The sequence below is a fragment of the Lepisosteus platostomus genome, chromosome 28 (assembly GCF_059453375.1).
Source record: "Lepisosteus platostomus isolate fLepPlt1 chromosome 28, fLepPlt1.hap1, whole genome shotgun sequence".
NCBI classification, from domain to species: domain Eukaryota; kingdom Metazoa; phylum Chordata; class Actinopteri; order Semionotiformes; family Lepisosteidae; genus Lepisosteus; species Lepisosteus platostomus.
Genome location: NC_142638.1, coordinates 2,752,122 through 2,769,900, shown reverse-complemented (window position 1 = coordinate 2,769,900; position 17,779 = coordinate 2,752,122). Strand labels below are relative to the sequence as shown.

At 38.4% G+C, this 17,779-nt stretch overlaps 1 protein-coding gene across 1 annotated transcript in view; it reads left to right on the top strand.

The window, feature by feature from the left end:
- The first annotated feature begins 8,394 nt into the window (after positions 1–8,394).
- The window catches only part of itgb3a (integrin beta 3a), a 43,497-nt gene continuing 34,112 nt past the window's right edge, over positions 8,395–17,779 (top strand). Inside the window, exons 1-3 of the mRNA XM_088622574.1 lie at positions 8,395–8,680; positions 14,140–14,225; positions 16,439–16,643. Of these exons, the coding sequence (XP_088478700.1) occupies positions 8,602–8,680; positions 14,140–14,225; positions 16,439–16,643 (370 nt within the window). The 5' untranslated portion in view covers positions 8,395–8,601. The remainder of the gene's footprint in view (positions 8,681–14,139; positions 14,226–16,438; positions 16,644–17,779) is intronic.

The window sequence follows — 17,779 nt, the reverse complement described above, 5'->3', positions numbered from 1 at the left end:
GACCTTTGCTTAATTTAATGTTTCGTCTTACCTCTCCTTGTTTTACCCTGATTTGCGGCGCTTTTTGTGGTGCTTTTACCACATTATGACAAAATAAACCCTTCTGACCTGGAAAATACAGTATCTGACTGAGACAACGGGGATGGGCAAGTTGTATGGTCCTAGAATGCTCAAGATAGTTTAAGCCATGATTCTGTGTTGAAATCAACCTCTGTGTCTTGTGGCAAGAGTTTAGACATTTGTACCAAACAGAGAGCCTTCATGCCATCTTTGGCTACCTAGCCCATCATAGACATCTCTTTTATAATAATAATAATAATAAACTTTATTTTATATAGCGCCTTTAAAGGTGGCTTCTCAAAGCGCTTTACAGGATGACAATAACAATAAATAAGAAGACTACAACAATAAATAAGAAAAATTTCACAAGACAGGACACAATTATAATTACAGCAATACAACAATAACAATAGAGGAGACCGTGGAAGATGGTATTAAGAAGAGCAGAGGGGTGAAGAATGGAACCAGTTAAGTAAAGGCTTTTCTGAAAAGGAGGGTTTTGAGTCTGGATTTGAAGGAGTTTAGAGAAGGTGACTCTCTAATATCCTTGGGCAAGGAGTTCCAGAGCTTGGGGGCATAGCAGGAGAAGGCCCTGTCGCCCATACAATGTAGACGGGCTTGGGGGACAGTAAGGAGGGCAGAATTTGAAGAGCGGAGGTTGCGAGGTGGGGAGTAGGGCGATAAAAGTTCAGACAGGTATTGAGGTGCCAAGCCATGTAAAGCCTTGTAGGTGAGCATGAGGATTTTAAAGTCTACGCGGAATTTGACCGGAAGCCAGTGCAAGGACTCCAGGATAGGAGTAATGTGAACACTTGCACTAGATCTGGTCAGGATTCTGGCTGCTGAATTTTGGACGTACTGCAGCTTGTTCAGAGTAGATTTAGATACCCCAGGGAGCAGAGCATTGCAGTAGTCAATTCGAGAGAATACAAATATGTTGATCAGCTTTTCAGCCACAGTTAATGATAGCATAGGGCGTAGTCTTGCGATATTTCTAAGGTGAAAAAAAGATGTTTTGACAGTATGCTGTACATGTGGGTCGAATGTTAAGCCAGAATCGAATATAACCCCAAGGTTTTTCAATTTTGATTGGAGCTCAAGTACAGAGCCATCTACAGACAGGGTTACAGGACTGGCTTTGCGAAGTTGATGGGGGGTACCAATAAGCATGACTTCAGTCTTGTCACAGTTAAGATGAAGGAAGTTTTGAGTCATCCAAATTTTTATGTCAGAGATGCAATTAGATAGAATAGAGACAGCCACATCAGTGTCGGGTTTGGTATGGATGTATATTTGAGTATCGTCAGCGTAAAAATGAAAGCTGAGGCCATGTGATCTTAAAAGCTGACCAAGTGGGAACATGTAAATGCTGAAGAGCAAGGGGCCCAGTATTGAGCCCTGAGGGACACCAGACTTGACAAGACCAATTTCAGACCTGTACCCATTGAGAGAGACAAAGTGACAGCGATCAGTGAGGTAAGACTTAAACCATTTGAGGGCAGTGTCAGAGACTCCAAACACAGTCTCGAGACGAGAAAGCAAGATGTTATGGTCAACAGTGTCAAAGGCAGCACTGAGATCAAGAAGGATGAGTATGGAAAGAGAACCAGAATCAGAAGCTATTAGGAGATCGTTGGTGACTTTGACTAGGGCGGTTTCTGTGCTGTGAAGTTGACGGAAGCCAGATTGGAGGGGTTCGAAAAGGTTGTTTGTCATGAGGTGGTTATGTAACTGAAGTGTGACAGCACGTTCTAGAATTTTAGAGAGAAAGGGTAAGTTGGAGATGGGGCGAAAGTTGTTAAGATTGTCGAGAGCCATGTTAGGCTTCTTTGGCACTGGGGTAATAGCAGCAGTTTTGAGGACCGTTGGTACAATGCCGGTGCTCAAGGATTCATGTATTATATTGAGGACAATGGGAGAGAGAGAAGAGAAACAGGACTGGAATAAAGTGGTGGGAATGGGATCTAAAATAGATGTGGTGGGTTTCATGCGCGTAACTAGTTTGTTTAGGGATGCTGAGTCAAGAAGAGAGAAGCTGGAGAGACGGGAACCAGAGAAGTTGGATGAGGAGGGAGGAGGTGTGGAAATTATATCCGTAGTGGAGAGAATGTGATGCCGGATGTTGTCAATCTTAGAACTAAAGAAATCTAAGAATGTGTTGCAAAGTTGTGATGAGGCAGGTAATGTGGTGGGGCAGTTTGGCTTGAGCAGTCTGTTGATGGTGGAGAAAAGATGTCTGGGATTGTTTTGGTGATTTTCAATGATGTGAGAGAAGTAGGTGGATCTAGCAGACTCTATAGTAACCTTATAATCAGATAAGTAATCTCTCCAGGCCTGATAATGTACATTTAGGCCGGAAAGACGCCACCTACGCTCAAGTTTGCGAGAGGCTGCCTTCATGAAACGCAGATGGTCATTGTACCAGGGGGCAGGGCGAGAGAAGGAGATGGTTCGAGTTTTTAAAGGAGCAAAGGTGTCGAGGGTAGATAAAAGAGCATTGTCAAGTAACTGTATTTTGTCCTCTAGAGGGTCAGAGGAAGAGAAACAGGATAAGGAGGACAGAACAGAATTTGCAAACCTTGGGTGATCAATTGATCGCCAGTTGCGGAAATTTACAGAGCGTGAGGGGGAAGTGTTAGAAACAGGTAATTCCAGATTGAAGAGAATGGCTAAGTGGTCAGAGAGGCCTAGATCAAGGGGGGAGCAGTGGGAGACAAAGGAGTCATTTGCAATAATTAGATCTAAGGTGTGTCCTTTGTTATGTGTAGGGGTACAAACAAACTGAGCAAGGTCAAAGCATCCCAAAAGAGAAAGGAAGTCTTTAGCCAGACTGGAGGAAGTTGAATCAATGTGTATATTAAAGTCCCCTAGAATAAGGATCCTTTTAAATGTAAGGGATAAGAATGAGAGAAAATCAGCAAACTCACCTAAGAAGACTCCACTGGGTTTGGGTGGTCTGTAAACTGTGGCAATAATAGTAGATTGGGGGATAGAAACATTTAAAACAAGACACTCAAAAGAAGAGGGAGGAGGTATAGCTATAGGACTTAGACTGTAAAAAAGGTTGTAAATAACAATGATGCCCTTTTGGGCAATGATGATCTTTTGGGCTTGTTGGAGTATTAAAATTGAGGTTGCTCCATCCTCACTGGGCACCCCTGTCCCTCCTTTTTGTGCATCCCCATCCTCATTTTTTCTGTGGTTTAAATCACTTTGTCTGCAATTTATAACAGGTCTGTAATATTCAGTTTTGTGCTTTTAATCGTGTGTACTATTCCCGAAATACTAGCAAAGCAGATTTTAAATGAGGTGTGTATTGGGAATGATAGTGTGACAGAATGCTATTAAATCTATGGGTGATGCATAATGCACTTACAGTACATCTATTTCCCCACAACATGCATTATTTTGGAGACGTAATTTCTTGAACTGCTATTGTTAATAACATGCTAATCAAACAAGACGCAAAACAGGATCTGGATAAAAGTACAAGACAAAATAAGAACAGGAATAAACTTTACCTTTAAACGTTGGACTTGATTTCTTAGAACCCCATTTAAGAACTTCAAAGACCAGGAGTAATGTACAGGAGAAAGAAGAAACTGGGGAGTCAGATTTGTTACCTAGCAACAAGAGGCCAGTATATGAACAGCAACAGATGGTGAGGAAATAGTTATTTCGGAAAATAAGAAGGGAATGGAGACACCAAGCACCAGAAAGGGAGTAGCCGTTACCATGTAACATGAGGGATTTAGAAGCCTAGCAACAGGAGCCGAGGGAAGAAGTCCCTTAGCAACAGAGATTTAGAGCTGGAACAAATCACAACTTTACCTAAACTACCACCATTTCATTATCTGGATCTTGTTTTTAATTCCTGATCAAGTACTGCATCATCTAATACCATAACTTTATAATTAAAAGATATGAATCGAAGTTGGAATACTGTTAGCACTTGCACAACTAAACTTTAGAGATTAGGAGTTTAATACTGTTTCACTGAGTGAATGGCTACTCATAAAATGTACACTTACACCTGTAGAAGATTACATTAAAAAAAAACTTAGGTGGATATGATTTTACGTTTTGATTTAAAAAACCCACAAACTACAGCACTCTCCAAACAAAGCAGTGTATCATTTTAGAATCCCTTAAATGATTTTTGAAAAGGTTAGAAAGATCATTCGGAGCACAAAATGCACACCGATTCTCACTTCTCTTTCTGCATCGTTCCATGTTCAGAAAAAGAAAACTAAAATTCATTGAGACAAATTTAGATTCAAAATTGCATTTCAACACAAAAGGAATGTAAATTAAGAGATTTAGAAATATAAAGAGCAATATGTATCCTGGTTAAGAAATGCTGTGGCACATCGGATTAAAAACATTGTTATATACAGTAGTGTGATAAAACATTCAAGAACCATAGAGTTTCTTTTTACAATACAAATCAAATAATAGGAAGCCCTTTGCCCAGTTTGATCAAGCATGCATTCTAGCCTTGCCTGAAGCATCCTAATAAACCCACTGAAGCCATTGGTTTCACTGCAATATTCATGAATAGATCCAGGCCAGTAACATTTTCTGGAGATAAGATCAAAATAGATTGTTTCATACACAGGCCAGGCAAGGTTTAAATAGCCTTCAAATTAAGAAGTGCAGTTATTTGTATCATTTTTATTGGCTTCAGATAAAGAATAGGGCACACATCATGTCACAGAAAATGATGTGGGTTCTGGAAAAAAACCCCACAAAAGATTCATTTCTTTTCAGTCTTAAAGGAACGTCGTGCATAGACAGTTTTTTTCTTCCTGGAACAATGGGAAAGTTATTCAAATATTTAAAGTGTTCAAAGGCATTAACAGTCTTAACTGTTACATACAGTAATGTACTTCATAATTAAAAGCAAAATCCAAACCATAAATGGGCATTTCAAACTGGGAATAGAGTCCCTTCCTTATGTAAACGGTTGTGGAGACATGGAACTAGCTGCCCAGCTAAATTAGAGCTGAATTTGACCTGGTTTATTTTAAAATGAGACCAGATGATATCCATAGATCAATTTGATACTAGCAAACAAATTAGCTAAATAGACTGAATGACCTACTCTTACTTCTAAACTTTCTTGTGTTCTTATGAATGGAAAATATATCATGGGTGGGATATCACTTTGTTTTATCTCTTCAACCTTTCACAGAAAATGACATCCCTGAGAACTACACCTGAGGATAAAGAAATTAAAAGGACATGAATGAGCTAATATACTGTATTAGATAGGTTTTAATGAAGAGCGTCAGAAAGACAATGGCATTTTCTATGGCTCATTGAGGAGTGTGTGACACTGTTAACACAGTTTTCCAGTTCTTTTGCTGAGAAGCTAATCTGTGGGCTCAAAGAAAACAAATTTCAGGAGTGCAATGTGCTCTGCAGGTAGTAAATGTTCCCCTTGAAATGCTTTATTGAATTTTATAAAGCACACACAAGCCATGTGTTCTTGTCTTCCTCTGATATCAATGTGTTTTAAGCCAAGTTAAATCACTGCTATTGTATTCATTGTCCTAGTTGACCATGTCATGGCCCTAACTTTTTGCTGGTCTTCTTTAGTCACCAGAAATGTACTTTCATGCTATCTCTATGTTTTTGCTAGTTTCTAGTTGCTAGTGACTATTTATTTGCTAATTTAGATAATTCAACCGTCACTTTTTGCTACAACCTCTCTACCTCACGGCAAAAAGGAAGATCTACACACTTCCTCTCCAACTCTTCCACCTGATGGAGTGTCACATACAGGTATACTGTAGCAGTACCTTACAGTACAGTTAAGGAACCAACAGAGGTTAATTCCATGCAGTCAGATAAAGAGTAAAATTCACAATGTTGTTATCAGGTGAGTGAAGGTTGAAAGTGAGGGGGCAGGAACTGAAGGGATACAGGTCTGACGGAAAAAGAAATCGAAGGTGAAAAGGGCAGCAATTTATTGCTTGGGGCAGTAAGGCGAAATCCAAGGGGAGGCTTGAAAGGCAGGCATCTGTTAATTAAAAGAATGAATGGAATTGAAAAAGAGATTAGCCAATTGTTTTGTGCAGGGGAGTGTGTGAACCTAGAGACTGTTGGTGAACTTGGCCTCTTGTATAAGGATTTGAATCCTTGTGATAAAAGAGTGATTCAAAAACATTAGTTATCTACATAATCCTAGTTCTGTAAGTTTTACACATGGAGCCTGTCTGGACCTAACAGATACAGTAGGTTACAGTGAAAACAAAATGCAAGTGATACACAATTTGTATTTATAAACATTGTTCATTTACAGTAGATTAAGAACCAAGCCATATTAAATAATGAATAACAGGGAAATGCACATTGGCCTAATTGATCTAATTAATTAATATCCGTTTGGCTTTATTTTTAACCAGATCAGTATTCATGAGTGGAAGATGGATTGAATCTTCTGCAGTTACTGTATGAGCTTTTGAAACAAGGACAAACGGTTGCATACACATGTAAGAAAAATGTTTTCTGGTGTATGAATTGTTGCATAAAATACAAATATGTATTAATTTTTCAAAGTTAAACCCATTTTGATTTTTGATTGTGTCCACCCAGCCTTGGACACAGATACTAGAATGATCTTCAGAATAATGTAGATGAATCTTGCGAAGATTAAAGAGGGATGAATAATTATTTGTGAAACCCAAGTATTTTGCATATCTGAAACTAGAACTTTTTTAATGTGGCACTGTTTAAAACACTAAACAAAAATGTTATCCCATGCATTGCAATTTGTTCACCTAGATGGACATTAGTGACACTGTTTCCCATTGGCACACAAAGCAGAAATTAAAGACGAGGGCTCTGGTTTTCTAGCAAAAATTAATTCACTCAGGTGTCTAATGCGCTCTGCAAAGCACTTGGAAGTCCAACACCTACCAAATTTGATTAGTTTGTGAGGGGAAAAGAGAAACTGGAAATGAGAGAAACATTAATGCTTAAGGTGCAATCAGAATTGTAAGGGCTTTGGGTACCGGATTGCAATGTGATTCCAGCACATTCGTGACTGTAACTTAGCAACCGCAGGGCAGAAAATAGAAAAGGGAATGGAGAATAATTCAATAAGAAGAGGAATACGCCAAAGATCATAGGGAGGCTGTAGTGGTTAGACTTCCATATTGGAGTCAATTTCGTAGCAGCGTAGCAGTGCTTATGGAAATGTGCATTGATCTCTGTCATACAGAAAACTGCCAGTTACTTTTCATTGAGAGAGCTCTTGTTTCCACTGGCACATTCGGTCCTGGGTTACAGTCACACTTCTTAGGTGAACGATAAAAGTCTGAAATTTTGCAAAGCTAAGCTGGTCACTGGTGGCACATGGATCGCTCACAGTACACGGTATACTATATGTATTCTGATAGAACCAGTAATATCTTATCTCTGCATTCAATCTCATGAACAAAAAGTATAGCATAATAATTTATATTCTTCGAAATATAAGGATACAGATTTGCAGATCATACTGTAGATTGTATGCTTTTGTGAAATAGTTTTTTTTTATTGCACAGTTTCAGAGTTTTATAACACGGGCCATGACTGTAGCTGTCCACTGACTCATCCATCCTGCCTGCTTCTTTCTTGTGTTTTTTTTTTAACTTTGAAAAAGATAGTTCTGTTAATCTAGTGTTTGGATACCTTCAGCAAGAGTTCATGTACAGTATATACAGCATTAATTCCCATACAGTATGTGTGTTTTCTATTGTGCTAACTAAATTCAAAGGAAATGTTTTGTGTAGCTTTAATTAGAATATTAATATGACCACATTGTAAGTTAGCAGATTATGCGTGAGTTAAGGTTCATAGGTTGGAAAGTCGTCGGTTCTGTCAGCTGGGCTGGTGATGTACTTCATTTTGGCCGCTAAAGGGCAGCAGAGCAAAGGCAAGGGTAAAAGCGGCATTTTGGTCAATTGCTCTTCAAACAGAACAGCGTGTGAGCATTTGTAGATATACGTTTGCGAACGCAAAGTAGCACACTCAAATGTATTGATCTTTCTAAGGTCAGATATGAATGACTGACTTAATTCAATGTATTATCAAGACAAAAATCTGAACTCTTAAATATAAATACACCATGAACATATATTCGTTTTGTAAAGTAATATGGATTTAGAATATATATTTTACCTATTGCAACTCCAGTTGCTTAATTTGCATGTTTGTCATGAAATGTACAGTACATACAGTACAAAAGCGCTATTAGAAACGCGCCGCTATTTTTGTGGGACGTTATAGGTTGCTGCTATTAAGGTACCAATTCAGGATTATCTGATCAGAGCCAGTGTGGTGTTGCTCCCAGACAGGCGGTACAGCCCCTTTTGTGCCCTGACTCGTGCCTGACTAAGCCGCTTATTAGCTCACCGGAAAGACTAAAACTTCGAATCTTGTACAAGTTATGATTCACTTCTCCGTCCTGGACCTACTGAGGAAGAGAGCGTCATTTAAAGTCCTGGAGTAAACCCGACTCTTCTCACAGAGACGCGCAGACTCACTTTAAAAATGGGGACATTCTCAGAGCGATTTAGGAAGACTTTTTGGAGATTATCCTTACTCTTTTTGATGTCTTTTGAAGTTTGGGGTAAGTTTAACAACTTTAGCCAACTTTAGCTTTTTTGGTGCAAAGCTATACACTTTAGTTTACCTTCCCCTGTCGATGTGTGCATTTGTATTTCGACCAACTAACATTCCTCAAGTATGCATGTGCTGTCAGTTGTTTTTTTAGATTAATGAATATTCACTTGCATCCTTTTCCCCCCACATTCTGAGTTTTCATTTTTGAATATTCTTTTTCGTCCTGCTTCGAAAAAAATATTAAAAAGAGCAGGGGGTTCTTTTGTGTTGAGAAAAATGTTACCACTGGAAAGCTGGAATGATACATTTGTAGTTTTTATTGAGGTTCTGTTATTGGAGGGGGATGATCAAGTGGAGCGCCTTGGTTTGGTTTTGGGGCCATTAAAATGGTAAATCAATGATAATTATTACTGTATCATCAGCATTCAAAGGGAAATTACAATGCACCAGTCTGAAGTAAGGAGACTTGATATTCAAAAATGTAAAACTGCCTTTTGAGCCTCAGGTTTGTTTGCATCTCGGCGCCGACACACCTAACGTTTTTAACATGCTCTGTCCACACTGAATAATGTTTGATCGAGAATCGAGATTGATTAAAAATCTCGAAATAAAATTGGTTTGCCTGCTCGGTTTTGTTTGGAATAGAAAATAATTGTTCTTCACCCTTTCTATAGTTTTTTTATAAAACACAAACCATTATATTGCCAGCTTAGTAAAAGCTATTGACTTTTTGGTAATTCAAAAAGCTCTTGATGGATATAATTGTTGGGCAGATCAGTACCCAAGAGAGCATGATATATTTGGAATATTGTACAGTACAGGATGTATTGATTTGTTACAATTAATAGATCTTTTTCCAGGTCAAAAAGACAGTTTATTGAAAGTTTTTATAAAAGGTCAAAGAATGATGCTCTGTCCTAGTTCATTGTTGTTCTCTCTTTGAGCAGAAAGAGGAGACAATATGGCAGTTACTTTGGTTAAAACCTCTTTGCTGGGTTATACCATATATTACATGATTACTGTATACTTTATCAAACTTGGATTCTTTGTTCTTTTTGTGCATTTTATCTCTTTCAGATGCTCGGTACAATTACTGTACAAGAGATTTGCTGTTGCAGTGTCTTTATGTTTAAGTTGTAGTGTTTTCTTGTTATACAGGTACCTCCCAATTTGGAATCACCTTGTGACCATAAACTCAGATAACCACTATGATCCTTGTACTGTATTAGCACAGTGTGCCACCCCTTTTCAGAAAGATGCCATTGAGCTACCTCTTTCACGACCTATACGCCCCCAGTTAGCAAGGGAAGGAAGGCTGATATAGCTGCATATATAAACCATTATATTATAAATTGTATCATCAGGTTGAGGAAGATTCCTATCTTAGATAGCGTGGCAAGGGGTCTCCACATGAACCATCTAACTGTATCTTCCCTGGATAACAGTGGCAATAACCCCTCGGTCGATTCCGGTTGGCCAGGTACGCTCATTAACCGTCTTCTTATTTACCGGCGTCCTGACCCGGAAAACGACCGAGGCTGCTACCCATTTTAACCCATTACAAGTCCTCTCTGACTTGTAGTTCTTATCAAAACAGTTATCTCTGAACTGACTCTTTGAAAACTCACCGCCTTACTAACTCATGAGGGCCCATGGGGAAAAAAAGAAAAAAAAACACCTCTCTGACTGCCCTAGGAACTGCTTTTATAGGGAGCTAAAGTCACCAGGTGCAGCCAATTGAGTGATTTCCCTGTGAGAATCCGAAGAATGTGGTTCTCCTAAATGGGATGACCCCGCCCCTGGGGAATTCGGCTTTTCAGCCGTTGCTCTGCTACATGGGTATTCTAAATTATGATAAACTAGAAGTTTATAATCCCAGTCAAGTGACAGGGATCACCACTGGATGCTAATCAAAGGACACTTACGCCCACTCAGCCCTTTTGGAGTTCAGCCATTTGTGTGGCACTGCTTGGGGAATCCCAGTCACGGCTGGGTGATGACAGCAAAATCTGAAGTGTATGATTCAACCTTCATTTCAAGAAATTGCCTATCATTGTTAAGCCATTTGGAAACACTAACCCATTCACATTTTCACTCAGACATACAGTACTGCAGTATTATGGATATCAACCCACACAAGGGATATTAGTGTGTACATATAGTTTTAGGAGGTTTACCAGTATAAGCATTTAGTGTGGTAAATCATGGGATTGCGATTGCAAATCAGTTTGATGAGACCCTTTTGAAGTATAATGGCACTTTTGCAATATGAAATACACAGAACAAGGTGGCATTATAGATGTAAATGTTTATTGCCCTACTAGTACAGTAGTCTGTCAATGATTTAGAATTAGAAAATAAAGTGACTAACTGGGCTATAATACAGATTGATTTAGAGGTCTTTAAAGCACAAGGTCTTCAAAGCATGATTAATGGAGTGAATAAAGGTCTTTTGTAGGTAGGGCATTTGTTCTTGTGTGTACTTATTATTTATTTGCTCATTAAACACCCTTATCCAGGGTGTTTATACTGTACTTACAGTGTATACCTTGTCTTAAAGTGTTCATGTACTTTTACATGAAGTGTTGGTTCAAAGAAAACAAACAACATGATTCCAAGCAAGTATGGGAAAATTAATTAAATAAATGATGCAAAAAAACAAAACAGATCACACACAGAAGTGACAAGTATTGACACAACATACAGTATGCAGTACTGAACAGTGACGCATACACCCTGTTGGTATTGTTACTGCTATAGGTGTGCCACATGGCAGAGTAAACACTTCTATCTTCAAAGCAGAGGAGATGTTTGCTGAAATGTGGGGGTTCCCCTGATCAGAATAAATTGTAAAGTTTACCTTGGTACAGTATACCTACTGTAGGTAATTAAAATGTGGGTTAATCATTGTAAATGAGCAGTCCAGTAACACACCCTATGGTCATATTAAGAGCACAGAAGGGGAATGAAGAAAAGGACGAGAAAAGGAGAAAGGACAGGGAGCAAAGGAAGGTCAGTCCACAAGGAGCCAGCAGAAACTTGAAACTTGTGCCAGGCGAGAGCCCCCACTTGATCATACTGTACAAACAAAACCTCAAAACCTGACTGGAGCTTAGTATTTGAACCTTGGTATAGAGAGCTTGCTATTCTGTGTTTTTAGGGAACTTGGGTTTCCTGGGTAAAAGACATCTTTCCTTCTTAGGGTGCATTTGTAGAATAGGGAAGTAGGCTACCATTAATTCTGTGGCATCTTTGTTTGCAGAGAGAGAGGTTTAACTGCAGGTTGTATTGCATTTATTAAGAAGGCAGCTTATCTCTCATTGTAGCCTCTGTGGGCATTATTCAAGAGTTGAATACTTACAGTAGTAGCAGTCTGAAGTTTTCTGGGTGATTAGGATGCTAGGCCTCTGAAATACCTCCTCTGTAAATACTGTATGCATAGAGTAACTTGGGTGTATGTTTTGTCTGTAGCATATTGTTTGTCTTGTCATAAATATTGTTTAACTACTGTAAGTGTGCCTGGATTATTACTCTTTTCACCAAAGCTGTGCCAGAGAAAAAATACTTCACATGCCTGTAATTTTACCAAAAAATCACTTACAAGTTGGGGGTTATGAATATCGATTTTACTTATTGTGACTAAACCAGTCAGTCGTTTCCAGATTTTCACCGTTTTCGTAACCCCCTATTTACAAAAGAGTATGTTTGTAATGTTAATAGTGATCTAGTGAAAATTACAGTGCACTACAAAATCGAAACTTGACTGGGCAGTTCAGAAAGCATGAAGAAAGTTTCTTAGCAGCAATATCACTCATTAATCCATGAATAAGACTGTCTTTGGAAACATAATCCGTGGGAGTTCACCACCTGCCCACTACTGTTCCAGAACACTGAAACTAATAGATCTTTCAACTTTCTTGGTACCATTTTCTTTTTCGCAAGATAAACTGATGAAATCAAGAAGCTCCGGTCATTTGGTTAAGTGCTATTCTTTTTTAAAATCAATCAATTAATGAAGAACTATACTACATTCATTTCAGTCCATCAATCTCTTTTGTTTAATTGTATAAATTGTACTAGGATCAGAGTTGCAACATTTCATAAATGTCCTGTTCACTTCTATCAATTATATTTCAGATAACTGTTTTCTGCATTGTGGTTTAAGTAAATTTGTGAAAGATACAAGAGATAAAAGTAAATGGGTGATAAGGTGGGAGTATGCAGGCATTCTAAAAACAAGTTATTTACAACATAGCTTTAGGAGCAGTGAGCAAAATAAGGAAATAATTTAATTAACAGGAATAGTATTTCACAGGAAAACCTTGTGATTGTTCTGTCATTACTGTTTATTGTAAGAGCAGTTTCTTTATACTTTATATTTTTTTTCTTTGATTGTGACCTGCATTATGTACAAGTCATGTCTTTTCTGTCTTGGAGAGGATCACTGGCAGGACCTGGGAAAGTGGGCTCTTGAAATGAGATGGAAACATTTCTAACAGAAGTGGTCATTATGGCTATATTGAGCGGAGTATGTCTTTGACTGATAAAATGTGATAAAAATGAGAGCACTTGTTATTTATTGTAACTTTGGTGTGAATACCATCTTTCAACAGGAGTAAAAAGAAATTAGATGACTTCCAGTTTTTCTAAACTTGTGACTGCTAATCCATCTAATATACAGTATAGTTAAAATGATACTCTTTTGGGGATTTTCATGGTCAAAAATACCTCTGTCACGTTTTATTTTTGTATGCCATGTCCCAATACTGTTGGTGAGACAATTATTTTCTTTCTGTGATTATCCAAAAAGAAAGGAGGTGAACAGATCAGTGCACTGCTTGGTTCAGAGCCCTGCATCATGCCTGGGTAAATCAGCACACCTCTTTTTAATTACAACCCATTACCTGCTGTGTCATGACTGTGGGCAGCATGTTGTTACCCAAAGTAATCCCACAATTGCTTCACAGGCCTGCATATTACCAGATGTAGCTAGAAAGGAGCAGCTTTCCAGCATATCCAACAATTACATGAGAGAAAACAAAGCCCTGGGTCATACTCATGGGTGAGGCTTCTGTACTGTATGTCTGGACTGATGTACTGGAACATGTCTGAGCAGCAGAATCATTGCTGTAGCAGAGTTAAGCAGGCTTTCTTTCCCTGTGGAACAGCTCTCATATTACCTTCGTTGTGAGAGTTAAGCCAGAGATAAGGTGAACTCTTGGGGCTTTAATGAAATCAACATTTTACATTGTTAGATTCACACAAAAGTTTACTATCAGTCCAGCCACCCTAGACTTAACCCTGCGTCAGAGCTGTATTAAGATAAGAGAACAAGGCTTTTGCTTGCAGTCATTCCTTTATTGCAGCTCTCCAAGACATCTGTAATTGCAATGGCCTATCTAACCAAGCTGCTTACAGTATATACAGTATGTCATGTGTGCATGTTTGCATTGTGTTTCCACTTAGGTTCCAACATCTGCACATCCAGAGGAGTAAGTACTTGCAAGCAGTGCCTTGCTGTCCACCCAAGCTGTGCTTGGTGCTTTCAGAAGGTAGGACAAGTCACAAAAGTTACAGATTTCCGGTATTTTCGTTTTGGATATCCAGTTTACAGGATAATGCTCTTTGCTCTGGTGTAAAATTTGCTCCAATTCACCTGATTCCAATTAAATTCATTCCAAAACTAAAGTAGGCTTCATTCAAAAATATAATTGTGCCAACTCTTTTCTATACGCCTCTGTCCTGGGATAGATTTGCTTATTAAACTTTTATGGTTACTTACAGTATGTACAAAACTGGTATAAAACTTCAGATGCATCCAGTTTCACTCCACCAGTTTTAAGGTCCTATAGATTTCTATAGGGATGTAGATGTCATTTTAAAAGTGTAATGGGGTAGGATGAGTGCATTTGTAACTTTTTCTTCATGAGTGAGTTTTTCTTTAAATCAAATGGTGTTTCTGGGCATTGACACTTCACCAGCACAAAGCAGTACAGAAGTCCCCTACTGATTAACCTACTTATTTGTTATTTTCTAATACCACCCAAGAAGTCTTTGTAAGGTCAACAATTTATTTATTATCTGTATATTATGCTGATCCAGAATTTCAGTGTTTTCCATAAATATTTTTTTAAGTGAAATAATACAAATGAAAACAAAATTGAAAGCTCATTTATGTGATATAAACATAAATTATGCCAAGATCTTTACTACGACAAAGTAAGTTGCCTCTTGTTTTGTTATATCTTAATCCATATAAATCCTGAATTTCAGAAAAACGTATTAAAGATAAAGGTTACTTCGGGGTTGGAATGTGGATTTGAAAACCTGAACATGCTTTGGTAATGAAACATGCCGTGGTTCATAGGAATCTGTATACAATACTGTTCTCTGCACAGATTTACATTTTCAACTCGGGTCCATTTGGCATAAAATGCAACTTTCTTCCTAGAAAGACTCATTTGCAAAGAATTTGCCATAAACTCGCCCAGGCCTGCCCTGTTTTCTCCTTTCAACATTTCTGCTGTGTGAACCAGTTAAGTAAAGTACTCGTAATCTGAAACAATTGTCTTTTCTTCCCTTAAAATGTCACAAAAGTAAATATAGCACTATGAAAATTCACCGCCACTTTTTTAAACACCGAAAAAAAAAAATCGTAATCAATGGTTATGGAGAACTCCAATATACAGTATGCAGCTAAAATCACTAGAAAAAGCAGAGAAGTTCACTGGAGAGCAAAGAGCTTTACAAATGATCCTTTGCATGTTTTTAATATTAATGATGATGTAGTTAAACTGAGTGCTTACAATCCACTCTTGATGTCATCAGACCACAACATGGGCAGGACTTCTGATGCACCCAAAAATGGTGAAGTTCTTTACAGCACTTCATCACTGGTCACATTCCTTTCATAGCTGCTGGGGGCTGTAAAACAGCAATTCTCAGGCACTGGCTTTGTCAGATTTGTTCCTTACAGAACATGTTAAATGTGATGTTGGTAAGAGATACAGTATAACAAGTAACAGAAAACAAACTGTACAGTAGGTGGAGGAAGAAAAACATTGATAGTGAAAATGAGATTGCATTTTTTGCTTATTTAACTTCCTTACATACAGTATAACAAGTAACAGAAAACAAACTGTACAGTAGGTGGAGGAAGAAAAACATTGATAGTGAAAATGAGATTGCATTGTTTGCTTATTTAACTTCCTTACATACAGTATAGTATGCTAGAGTGGATAGTTTTTGTGAGTAAACCATAATATTTTTAACTTGGAGGTTGCCCGTTCAAATGCATGGTATCCCCATAGCTGAACCGAATTCAGCTGGGGTAGCTGGAACTGATTGTGTGATCCTAGCCACACTCTACAGCAGTGACCCATTCGTAATCAAGAACTTAAAAACAAGAGTATTATCAATCAGTCATCAGACATGGGCATGTGAATTCTCTATTTGACTTGGGAAGCCCTGATGTGTGGTTCTCTGATTATAGCAGAGTGCAACTGCCTACTGTATTTGGAATCGGGAACTTAAGAAAAGTTCCAAATGAGAGGAAGCCATTGGTCCATGTACAGTAGCTTGTCTACTTGCTAGCAGCTCCTGTGAGTGATTCAAGGTTCTCGTTCATCCACTTCATCCACCGAGAAGCCTGGGCGTCAGCTTCAACAACATGACAACATTGTCCCGGGCAATCACAACCTTTTGTGTAAAAGTGCCTCCTGCTCAGTGATTAAAGTGATTAAATTGCCAGCTTGTGTAATTACAGGATTTTGGCCAAGGATCCGCAAGCTTGTCTCGCTGTGACCTGAAGCAGAATCTGTTGAACGCAGGCTGTGAGTCCAGCTCTGTCGAGTCTCCAGTCAGCTCTGTGCGCACAGAGGAGAGCAGGCCATTGAGTGACAAAGGCTCTGGTGCTTCCTCTGACATCACCCAGATCTCGCCTCAGAAACTACAGATCTCCCTGCGACCTGGTAGGAACCAGAAGGTTAAAAACGCACAAACACTCACAAATCATATTCCACAATCTGAAGAGGAAGTGTGCATGCAATTAAAAAGCCAAAGCAACAGTCTTCTGTCATGCTAAAATAAATTTCAGAATGACAAGAATCAACCTTTTAATTTATTGGTGTTACTGTTGGTCACAACATAAGATAACAAGCTTATTACAGATATTATTAGTACACATCTAAAATTTTCAAGCTTAAATAGGTCACTATTACCCCTTTTTAGGTCTACATATGGTCTTGTGTAGCACACGTTCAGGAGGAGGTCAGATTCTGATCTTGCACTTCCACAGCTCTTTGTGCATTATTTCAAGGAACCCCTCACTTCACTTCAATTTACCATCGCAGCACTGATCTCTGGCTTGTCATTTCCTTAGCCAGGCAGGTTAATGCCAAAATATTAAGTGTTCTATCCATTTATACTGTATATATGCTGGATATGCCAACTCATATTGTTATTAGAACTTGGCCAAACTATCAAATAGAGATTTACTAACTTCCTCCAAAGTAATTCTTTAGAGAATATCATCCAGAGTACAAATACATTTTAAATGTATTAATCATGTATTTAATCATGCTGTTGAATATAATAGAACTCACCAACAAAATGAATAAACTCTGTCAGTGGCCGGGAAAGTGTATGAAGCACTTTCATCAACTTCAAGATCTCACTCTACTAAAAAGTGGTAGATGTGATGAAATGTACAGTGCCAAATGGCCATGCCATTACCAGTATCACATCTTTAACCTAGATCCTGCGAGAAAGAAATGGTTGGTATTGGGCTGCCAGATTTTCAGGATCATGTGAAATACATTCCATGTCCTTTTCAAACTGCTCCTACTGCTACAAGAAACACCACGTTATTGGCAGGGGGTACCTCGAATTTTAGCCAGTGAGAATATGTGGAATTTGTTTTGAATTCGACTGTATGTCTGTGAGATTCTGTTCCAAATTGAAATTTGTACATGCTGGAGAAGAGACCTTTTTACCTATTTTTTCATGTAAACAAGCAGTTATAGTACTTGTAGTGGATTGGAATTGAAGCCGAAAATTGAGGATAAGCAAAGAATAAGTGGGAGTGAGTGTTTGCAAGTAGGGATAT